At 42.4% G+C, this 10,917-nt stretch overlaps 1 protein-coding gene across 3 annotated transcripts in view; it reads right to left on the bottom strand.

The window, feature by feature from the left end:
- DCAF1 (DDB1 and CUL4 associated factor 1) overlaps positions 1-10,917 on the bottom strand; it is a 149,718-nt gene that overhangs the window by 129,439 nt on the left and 9,362 nt on the right. For all 3 annotated transcript variants that reach the window (XM_019505170.1, XM_019505171.1, XM_019505172.1), the window contains exon 2: positions 7,572-7,683. In XM_019505170.1, the coding sequence (XP_019360715.1) occupies positions 7,572-7,681 (110 nt within the window). In that variant the 5' untranslated portion in view covers positions 7,682-7,683. The remainder of the gene's footprint in view (positions 1-7,571; positions 7,684-10,917) is intronic.

Genomic DNA, 10,917 nt, shown 5'->3' with positions numbered 1-10,917 from the left:
TGACATCAGAAGATTTCAGGTTAGATAATCTTAAGAGCAAGACAAGACACTTGTCCCTTCCTCTCTGAAAATAATGACCATGTATCAAGTGTTTAGATAACAGGATTGTGTATCAGAACGATTTAGCCTAACTGCTGCAATTTAGCAAAGGGAAGCAATGGACGAAAAGCACATTTTCCTTATCTACAAGAAGCAGTGCATGTCACTGAACCCCTTTAATTCTATGCATAAAATAAGGGCGGGAAGAGAAAACCCATCCAACCAGCAACCTCACGATACCTCAGAATACAAATTCTTTCAGGTACATACAGCAGACAGCCAGTTACTTCTGCAGATCTCAAGCTGAGAAAAATCCACTCCCATGCTTCAAAGCAGTTGGACTAAAAAAAAGTTGCACCAGGAACTCCTCTCCAAGTACCCTGTAGAGCATTTCTGATCACTTTTTGCCTATTTGACACAGGGACGAACCACTACATCTTTGGTTTTTTTATATTAGGTTATTTTAATTGGAAGAGTGATGGGGGAAGGGAAAAAGGATTTCTCACCTATCTATAAGAAGGAAAGAAAAGACAAGTATTACATGGGGCTGCCTAGTCCTGCTGTGAGCAATTTAGCCATGCTCTGTCCCTGCCTAATTGTCAAGCCATTTAAGGTAAGAATTGGAGTATTAAAGGGGGGGAGGGTGCAGAGGAGAAGGCTAGCTTGAGCAAACCCATCCACATCAGATTATAAAACTAACTACATCAGCTGGACAACTGTAAGGGTTGTTGTTTTACTGTTCATTCCCCTCAGCTGACAAGTGATCCTGAAGCTACAGGAGAAATCCCAAAAATCAACCATCAGTCAGCTAAACAGGTGTAAGAAATTCTGGAGAAATACACAAACTTGTCTTTTTCTGGGAATTTCTCTAGAATGCTACAGAATTCTATTGTTGTTTTTCAGTGTATATCAGAGGCTACCAGGGAAGACCTGTAAAAAGTGAAGGTGTTTGCTGTATTCCCCTTGCCACAAACTGCACTGATTTACTTATATGGCAAAGATGACAATATTTGGGCATACCTTACAAAAGTGTTATGCCTGAAGAGCAAAGAGCAGGGACCCTTGTTGTGTCACTGATGGATTTCACAAGATTGCGCTTCTGTAGGGTTCTGGTATTTCCTATGAATCAACCTAAATCTGAAAAGATGCAAACTGCATGTCCCTCTAAAATGTTGCCCAATTTACACTCTGGAGGACTGTTGACAAGTTGCATCCTAAAGAACCTCTTTCTAATGGATTCCTTATTGCCAGCTTCCATTTTTTTCCCTTGGGAATTAACAGCTGAAGGGTGTATGCACAAAGGCAAAACAGAAGTGATCCCAGGAGCTATAACCTAGACTACTTAGGTCTTTCTGGGTGGTAAGTAGAACCTTCAACATCAAACAAAACCTGACAAACAGGGACTCAGAAGTGTCCTCATCAGTCTTGCTTAGGCGAACAGACAAATTACATGCCAGTCAAAACCTGAGTGCTCCCAGAGCAGAAGCTATAAATATGGGTATGGATTATTGATGATGCTTTTGAGAGGACCAGGTGCAATCACTTAGCCAGTGAAAAATAAAAAGCAATAACTCTTAAAACTGAAATGCAAAGAAGAAAGTTTTTTCCTTCTTGACTCTTTAAAATGCTAAAAGGTGGCCTGAAAAAAAGTTTTTTTTTTTGTCTAATCCACAACCATACTCCAAAAAATAAGATATTTTAAGAGGAAAAATGAACATAAGCACTTAGTCTTCTCTCCACTTTGTTTAGAGGACATTTTTAAAGAATCAAATTTAATCTATTTTTAGATTAGTGGCACTGTCAGCCTTTAACTCAAGGGGTCAAAAAGATGAATCATTAAAAGTTCCCCTTGCCATACACTTACCTTAACAGGTGACAGCAAAAGGCCAGACAAATAATTGCCCAGCTTCCTTGACTTACTTGGTATTTTTCCAGTCATCCAGACTCTTATAGTGCAGACTAAACATACATTCTTTATGTAAAGGTAAAGCCAGCCCCCTTCTCCCCTTTGTTTTCTCTATAATGCATCCTTGTGCTTTCCTTGGAACTGCACTACATACATTTAAAAAGGCACTGGGACAGATCATCATCTGCACATGATCTAAAATTATCCCACCTGTAGTAGGGTGTGGTAAGAGAACCTTCATCTAGGGAACAAGATGTGTGCAAGTAAAAGCAGTCCTGAAACTGCCCATTGACAATACTGGTGTCACAGAGGTCTTTCCAGTGGCCCAAGGTCATTGTAGGATTATGAAGTTTAGCTATACTCAACTACTTCACCAATGCATGCCCCAATTCAGCAAATAAGAGCAATCAGTCAAGGGAGTAGTGTGGAACCACTGGCCATTCCAAGACACCTATAGGTAAGGGAACTGAGAAAATGGCCCATTGTATGTACAGGATTGGTACATGAGCTATACTTGGACTTTGAGCACTTGTTGGTACAGCGTCATTGCAAGGAGCAGCTTCTCACCTGTTGGTATCCTTGATATTTCTGGCCAGTTGACATTGACCTCTAAGCAGCTTTTTTAGCTGTGCTTGTACCTTCTGATATTCTAGAATACATGGGCCCAGAGCACTAGCTTATTGGAAGCTTTATATGTAGCCTATCAGATATCGTGATCATGCCAATTTACTGTCATTTAGTTCTACTACTATTCAATTGGCATTAATTTTGGTATACCCTAATTCATCACTTCGCTCTCTGGATCTCAGCCCTCCACCAACCAGAAAGTTTTCCTCTACTTCAACTCTCAAACAGGAAGGAAGATAAAAGATATTGCTCACTAACAAATACAACCACAACTTCCTGTTCTAAGGTCCAGAACAATATGCAAGAGCACCACTCTGTCTTAAAATATTACTAAGCACAATCAGTATCGCTCATGAAGACTCTCTTAAACCTAGACTTATGTCAGTCTAAGGCACTTCTTCTCAAAGCAGACTAGATCAAACTACACTTCATAAAACTGGGACTTTTACTCCTATCTGAAGCAATATTAATTCAGTAATCACTAGGTCCCTCTAGTGCACCCTCTTACCAAATGCCTTAAAATGAGGCCTGTCACCTGCACTAAAGCAAAAAAGGCTTGGCATTCAAAGAGTAACTGAGGTAACCTTGTCAAGAGGACCAAATGTTCATGGATTGGGTTAAGTCTGTTAGGCCATCAGCAAAGTTGCCTCAAAGGAAGTTAAAACAGGTCATCTACAGTCTGGAAGTGCTCTTTGAGGTACATTCCAGTTGTCTTTAAGTGACAGATGTGTTGACTCAACATCACGATCATCAGAACCCAATACTTCAAAAATATTACAAACATAACTGGTAGGTAGTATTGACGCTTTTGCCCTATTATCCACGCAAGCACAATCAGTGTACCATGCAGAATCCTAGAAGTAAGGACTGGGGGCATGCTCCTGAGGTTAACAGCTTGCTTTGACACTGATTATGCTGGGCTCAAAGATAAAGGACAGTTCCAGAGCAGAGGAGTGGTAAGAAAGCAAAACTGTTCTGGAAGATGGAACTTTCCCTAGTGTTTCAAGCTGCTAGAACAGCTGGATGACTAAATATTCTCTGACAAGACCTTCTATGGCAAAGACAAATACTATCTAACCTACTGTTGCCAATTTCTACAATTTTATCAGACATTTCTGAATATTTAAAACACCAGCTTTTGAAAGCAAGCGATCACAGCTTTCATTTCAAATAAGGAGTAAATTTCTAGCTCTATAGGGCTACAGGGAAAAATCTTGAAAACTTGACATGAGTTTATCCTAAAGTCTCAGAAATTAGAAGATAAACTTAAAATACAACTAGAATGTACTGCCTTAAATATCTTGCAATTTGGGAAGCCAAACTTATATTTTTAGGTGCTTGGGGATGACAACAGTACCATGTAAAAGCTGTCTTCTATGTTTTTGCACTATTTTTGATGAACGTCATGGAGAAGACACTTCACATCTCTGTCCTCTGGCCCTGGAAACTCTTACGTTGGATAAGCAGAGCTACTACTGCCAGTTCTTCCTTCTACTTTCCACATCCCAGCTTCCTCACAATGGACAGCTGGCTGGCCAAGCCCAGGGAAAGAGCGTTTTCTCATACAACACATGACCACCTTCTTCAAAGGAACCATCAACTCCCTGTTCATTAAAGGATCCCATCATAAAAAAACTGCACTTTATTAAACTTTGCTTTGGACTTGACCAGTGAGCCTCATTAAAACCTCCTCTCTACTCCCCAAAATTTATCTTGTGACAATGCTTCTCATTATTTCATATAATCTGAGTACAATTATTATAAAAAGGTTTTACAACAGCAATCATATGGAATAAGCTTCTTTTAATTAACCACTTTAAACAAGGCTTTATTATCATATTAACTCAAACAGACCCTGATTACAAGATGATCTCCCAATAATTAGATTCTGTGTATGGAAAATTTATAAGTGTGTTAAAATTTTCCAGAACTTGTGATAGAGGTGATCTCTTTTATTAGACCAACTAGATTTTTGAAAAAAAAAAATCAATCAATCAATCTAGTTGTCCTGATAAAAGGTATCACCTCTACCACAAGTTCTGATTCCTTTTGCCTCTAGACCAATACGGCTACAACCTGGATACCTTATAATTTTTCAGGTACAGAATCTAATCATTGAAGACTTGCCTTGTATTTGTCCCCTACCACTGCTATAGCAGGGAAAATAAATCTGTTGGGTCAGCTAGCCCCTTTGCTGTCTGCTTTCCCCTAGCAGATTCTTAACCCTCTCTTTATTGTCAGATCCTGCACATCAAAGTGAGGCACAAATTTGAAAACAGTTACCTTGAAATTAAACATGGCTGTAGCAATTTGCCTGAAATACCCCTGCACTTAGCTCATCCAGAGTTGATGCATGTTACCTTTTTTTTTTTTTTTTTTGGAACTGCTACAAGTTTTAGCACAGGAACTCCATAAACACACTTTTCAGCAGCACTTGGGAACCTACATATATGTAGTAAAAACTTTTACTTTTTAAATAAAATTTTGTTTCCAGGGCCAAATCAGTTCTGAATTAAGTTCCAAATTTTGAATAAGCAGCGCTCAATCGTTCAAGTCTGTGTGGTGCTACCACCAGCAAGTATCCTACCTCCCAGACACATCAGTCTGGGGCTTTAGACAAACCCAAATCCATGGCAGGCATTCTATGTACAAGCCCCAAGCCCAGAGGTCTTGGAGTTCAGATGCCCCCTAGTCTCACTTGCCCTTAACCAACAGGCTGAAGGAGCAACCTAGAGATAAAGCCCAAAAGCAATCCACCATCACCATGAATTGTGCAGCTGAGATCCTCCCACTGGCAGACTACAGTAGATTCCCACAGGGGTGCCCACCTACAGTGCAATGGACAGGTCTCTACCCTCAGTTACACCAAGTCATTAAAGACTAAGAAGGGGATCTCCCTTGCCAGGTACATAAAGCCACATGGGCAGAAAGCATCATCATGGCATCTCTCCTGCCAGGTAAGTATGGTACAAACTCCCACCCCCCCCCACCATCTCAGGCCAAAGTTGTCAAATCAGTTCTGGATTTTATTGACTAAGCAGAGCTCAGTCATTAAGCCCAAGTGGTAATACCACCAAAAAGTATCCTCCCTCCCAGACTTCAAGCCTAGGGCTTCAGATACTGTCAAATTCATGGCAGGCATCCGACATGCAGGCCCCAAGCCCAGAGGCCTTGGAGTCTGCATGTCCCCAAATCTCACCTGCTCTCAGCCAAAAGGCCAAAGGAGCAAGCTAGGGAAAAATCCCCCATCTCCATAAAAATAAAGCATGTAGCCAAGATTTACATACTAGGAGGCTATAGTAAACTCTTATTGGAGGGCCTGCCCTTAGTACATTGGACAAGTCTCCACCCTTAACTACACAATGACATTTAAAGTGATCTTGGCTTGGTGATCAGTGATCACAGTATCTCCCCCGCCAGAACAGGTACTACGATGGATCTGAGCTAAAAGGCCAAGAAGCAATATGATACAAACTTTTTTTTTATTTTTTTTTTTGTTTTGTTTTGTTTATTGCACTGCTCCTGGAAGCACTGCTATACCAGGCCGATGCATGGAGGGGATGGAGCAAGCTCCAATTCCACCTCCCAACACCAAAAATCTACTCAATATAGACCTCCCGTGGAGAACATATTAGGGACAACCACCTGCCCTGGGGAGCCTGCCTACGTGGTCACAGTGCAGTTAATCTATTAATCAGGACAGTTAATCTGAATATGATACAAACTATGTATGATATTAGTCCAAAAAGAAAGGCTCATGATTTACCACATAATTAATAGGGCTGTGCCCCACCAAAATCTACAGCTTTTAAGCCACGGTGACCCCACAGCTCAGCACTGCTCAGTATGTGTGTGTACTCCAGATACCCCTACAAATAATCCATGTGCTAATTAACACCCCTCCCCACCCCCACTCATGACTGGAACCAGGTGTTCTTATCACAAATCCTGGGATCCTCCAAAAATGTCTATGTAGAAGAGGCAGAGAGCAACCTGGTCTGGCTTTACCTCATGGAGGGTGGGGCAATGCTAAGCATATGCAACAGGCTGAGAGAGGGAGGCAATAGAGTGATTCTGGGTGAACTGTCTGGGGTCTAATTTCTTGATGTTTGCTAGGCATTTAAGACTTGTAAAGAAACAAAGCTCCACGGAAATTGGAAAAAGGCACATCTCAGCTATAAAAGTGAAGAATAAGTCAAAACATATGCAATGTCATGGCTCACCATGACTTTGGAAAAGAATCAGTGGTGAGGGGGACTGCATTTAATGGGCACTACAATACATCTTATTCTGATGGGCTGCACTAACCTATTCTTTTGGTTAAGATGGGGTGGGGGAGCTTCAGGGCTGGCTCTGGTCATCCCAGTGCTGGCTTGGTATTACAGTCCCTCCAGGCCCAGTGTCAGTTCCTTCCTAGGGGAGCAACTTCCTGGGTTGTTTGGTTTTTTTTGTTAAGGGCTACACAAAAGGGTTCCCATCAGTATGTTTGCCTAATGTGGCCCGTGTGTTTTACGGTCATGCTCATTTGGCTGCATTTAATCAACTTAATAGTTGATTTCCATTGCTGAACACATGCTGCTTTTGGCAGCAGTTTAAGGATAAACAATATATTTAGTAGGATTTCTTTGTATGCGATTGTAAGACCAGTGCCTTCCCCTCCCCCCCCACCAATTGGGGGGAACCTTGTCTTGTATTTGAGCAAATACAGTAGTTTCAGACAAAAATATAATTATTCTCCCTTATTCAAATCCCTCCCTCTTCTATTATTTAAGTATTAAACTACTTTGAAGGCAGCTTGTATAGGATCTTTATAAAACAGGCTACACTTAATTTTAAATCGCAGAGAATTGCACATTGCCTAATTGTAGGCCAAGGATAGTATGAACAACTAATAGCTAAATCAATTATTTTAAGAAACTTTTATATAAACCATCACACGGCAAAAGCTGCTCTTACATCTGAGATGTTTGGATCTCTGGGTTTATTTGCTGGGGCTTACCTGGTGAGGTTAGGGACCATGTCTTGCCCACTGCCATGTTCTTTCTCCCATTGCTCCAGCAAAGCAGTAAGCTCAGCCTTGGAGTCCACATGACCAGATCCTGAAGTCATGGCTTAGCATAAGGAGAGTGGAGGAGAAGGAAAAACAAAACAAAACAAAACACATTGATTACTAAATTGTCCAACTCAACTAATAATCAGGAATTTAAATCCATTTGGTAGCACAAGTAAATAGTCACTGATGAGGAAAAGTGGGGGCCAAGCCATCAAGTTCTGAAAAATTTAAGTAGGATCTAGTTTTTATCCTTTAGGTATACACACAAATGAAAATCTACTTTGCACAACCAAATGCAGACCGATACATGAAAATCTCTGGTGACAACAGAAGTACATGTCTAGCCACAAATCTATTAAAAGCAAGCTTTCCGCTGGTCAACATACACAGACAGATCTCATCCCCTTACTGTTGCTCAGAAGCCTACCGAGAAAACAGAAAGCAGCAAGATTCTAATCAGTATCATTCCTACTATTCAGCCCCCTCTGCTGTAGTGGAAGCAAAAAGAATCACTTGTTGCCATGAGGAAAAATTCAAAGTTGTAGCAGAGAGGGATGTTTGACAGACACTCACAGTGAAAGAAGAACCCAGAGAAGCAGATAAGGAGAGGGATGCCTCTGCCACTCTATCCCTTCAAACATTCCAAGAACAGTCAGGTGGGTCTGGTGAGAAAGGGAAGAGATATAGGAAAACACTTTCTCTTCTCTAACAGCTTCATGAGAGAGAATGCAAAGCAATAACTTCAAGCTTATCAGACATCTACTGCCAGTTAGCAGCTAATACAGAAGATCTACATTCCTGCCCAGCCTCCAAACAAGCTCCATGTACAATGTTGAGCTTGTTTTAAAACATGATGCTGTTTCTGGTGGCTCAGATCAATGGTAGTCCCTGTTCTTATCAACTTTCAATCTTATGTGCTGGCCACTACCTAATGGGCATCAAATCTTTCAAGTCTAGTAAAAGCATACTAGGAACTCTGATGGTTTTGAACTCTGGGTATAGTTCAGCCAGTATGCTGCTCTACTCTTTTCCCCTTACTTTTCAACTTGGCAAAGATGGGCTGCTGATAAGGCTGACTACAGTCTGATGTGGCCTGGCTACATGGCACTAAGCAGATCCAGAGAGACTGTACCTAGAACTAATCTACAGTGATGATTATAATCAAGTGTGGTTTTGGAGAATAACAGCAAAGCAAGGGGAATGCAAAAGATATTCCTTCTTCTCCAAAAATAAATCAAGATTTCTACCATTTAAATAGTGGTGACAATCTGGCAGGTAATAAGTAGGGACTTAAATTCATGATTTTGTGATTTTTGTGGAAACCACAAATTTGGTAGGTTCCTCATGAAAAACCCCAGTCCCCATGAAAAAGCACAAGGACCACAAAAAAGCAGGAAGATTGGGTGGAGGGGAATAAAAAGGGAGTTGCAAACAGAGATGGGAAACCCAGGTGTCCCAAAGCACACAGAGGGGAAGGAAAGTGGAGGCAGGGGGGATTTCACAGTGCAGCATGGTGCATGCCCCCCCCCATGCTTCTGATTAGCCAAAGGGCCCTGGAAGTCCCACCCCTCCCCAGAAATTGACAAATAGCCACCTATCAATCTTGTGGGGGGAGGGGGGAGCCCTCCCATGCCTCTGATTGACATGGGGGGGCAGAAGTCCTGCCTGTCCCTGGAGATTGATAGGTGGCCACCTGTCAATCCCCAGGGAGGGGCAGGACTTTCAGTACCCATCAGCCACAGGTGTGGGGGAGCCCACCATACTTCACCATGAAAACAGTGCCCAATGCCATGCTGGGACAACAAAATCTGGAGGCAGCCTCTGTGAATTAGGTAGGTCCCTAGTAATAGGTGTCAATGTACACCTGCTTTCTAATTAAGCCAGAATCAACTTTGCAAAACAGTTTACAATGCAGACACGCTAAAAAACAGATACAAAAAGACCTTATCCCTCTTCCTGATGTATGTTTTGCAGGAAGTCAACTGAAGGGAGTAATATATAGAACATAGCTTAATATGCATTACAAATGATACATTTATACGCTGATGCTATGGCCGAGTATCAGCATCTTAAATTAAATAGAACATTGCACACCACAAACCGTCTTAGAACTATTCTTGTGAAAAGAGAGTGAATGAAGAACTTTTTATTCCTTATGATTCATGTCCCATAGGCCCTCTTGAGCTTAATGTATTTGGACTGGTTAGACAAGGCAACAAACAAAAGCACACCATTTGCACATGAAAATGGTGGGAATCTCAGGAATACCAAAGACCCAAAGAAAGTTGTGTGTTTATAGATCTACTATAAGACCCCCAATCTAAACAGCATCACTGTGAAAAGTATTGAACAATATTAGCATGCACTAATCAATGTCCTAAGCAATCATAAAGGACACAACACAAATGTGGAAGAGACCAAATGACCCACTTAAGCTTTCTTAGTTATTCCTCTTAGTTATTCCACTTAGTTTTTATCCAATCCACAACTATACTGGGAGGCTTGGGTGATTCTGGATGCATTACACTCATGCAAATGTGCAAAATACTTTCAAGGAAAAAGCTACCTGAATCCAGATACCTGAAGTCTCTCTTTCTCCTTTTACAGCTGTTATTGTCTGCATTCTGAAGAGACTGCTGACCCAAAGCCATGGAAGTTTTTTTTTAATAAAAATGTAGAGGTGCACCAATACCTCTGGTCTGATATCAGATATAAAGAAAATTGTCTGCATCAGAAATCAGCCTGATGTGGCCGATAATTGGCACATGCCTGCACACAGCCACAGAGCAGCACATAGGCAGCGAGGAGCACCACCCAGCAGCTTGAAGACCTGCATGCAGCTGGCAAGTCTGGTGTGGGGGAAGGGGAAGGGGGAGAGAGAAGAAGGGTGGGGGGAAATGGGAGGGAAGGGGAAAATGGAGGGGGCAGATCAAGGCCCCCATGGTGAGGGAGGAGTGGGGCTGAGGCAGGGGCTAACCAGCCAGGGTGGGGTGCGGAGGGTGGGGTGCAGGACAGAGCTATGGTTCATCCAGGGAAGGAGGGGAGTGGCTCTCACCACTGCACGCTGCTCAGCAGCTGTTGGTCCAGTGCTCACCCACTCGTCCAGCGGCTCCTGCTGCTGCTGCTGGCACTCATCTATGAGGGCATGGCAGGGGCAAGTGCCCCCAGATCTGCACGGAGTAGACTGGGGCCAGGGCTGCGCCAAGCTCTTCCCAGCTGGGCAGGGCTGCACTGGGAGGGGGGTTGGGGGGGACTATGGTGAATTGTGGGGTAGCTGTAGCCTCCCCCCCGC

The sequence above is a fragment of the Gavialis gangeticus genome, unplaced genomic scaffold (genome assembly GCF_001723915.1).
Source record: "Gavialis gangeticus isolate Ggan-Ray unplaced genomic scaffold, GavGan_comp1, whole genome shotgun sequence".
NCBI lineage: Eukaryota > Metazoa > Chordata > Crocodylia > Gavialidae > Gavialis > Gavialis gangeticus.
Note: the sequence above shows the minus strand (reverse complement) of the source record. Positions and strands in the feature narration are given on the sequence as shown.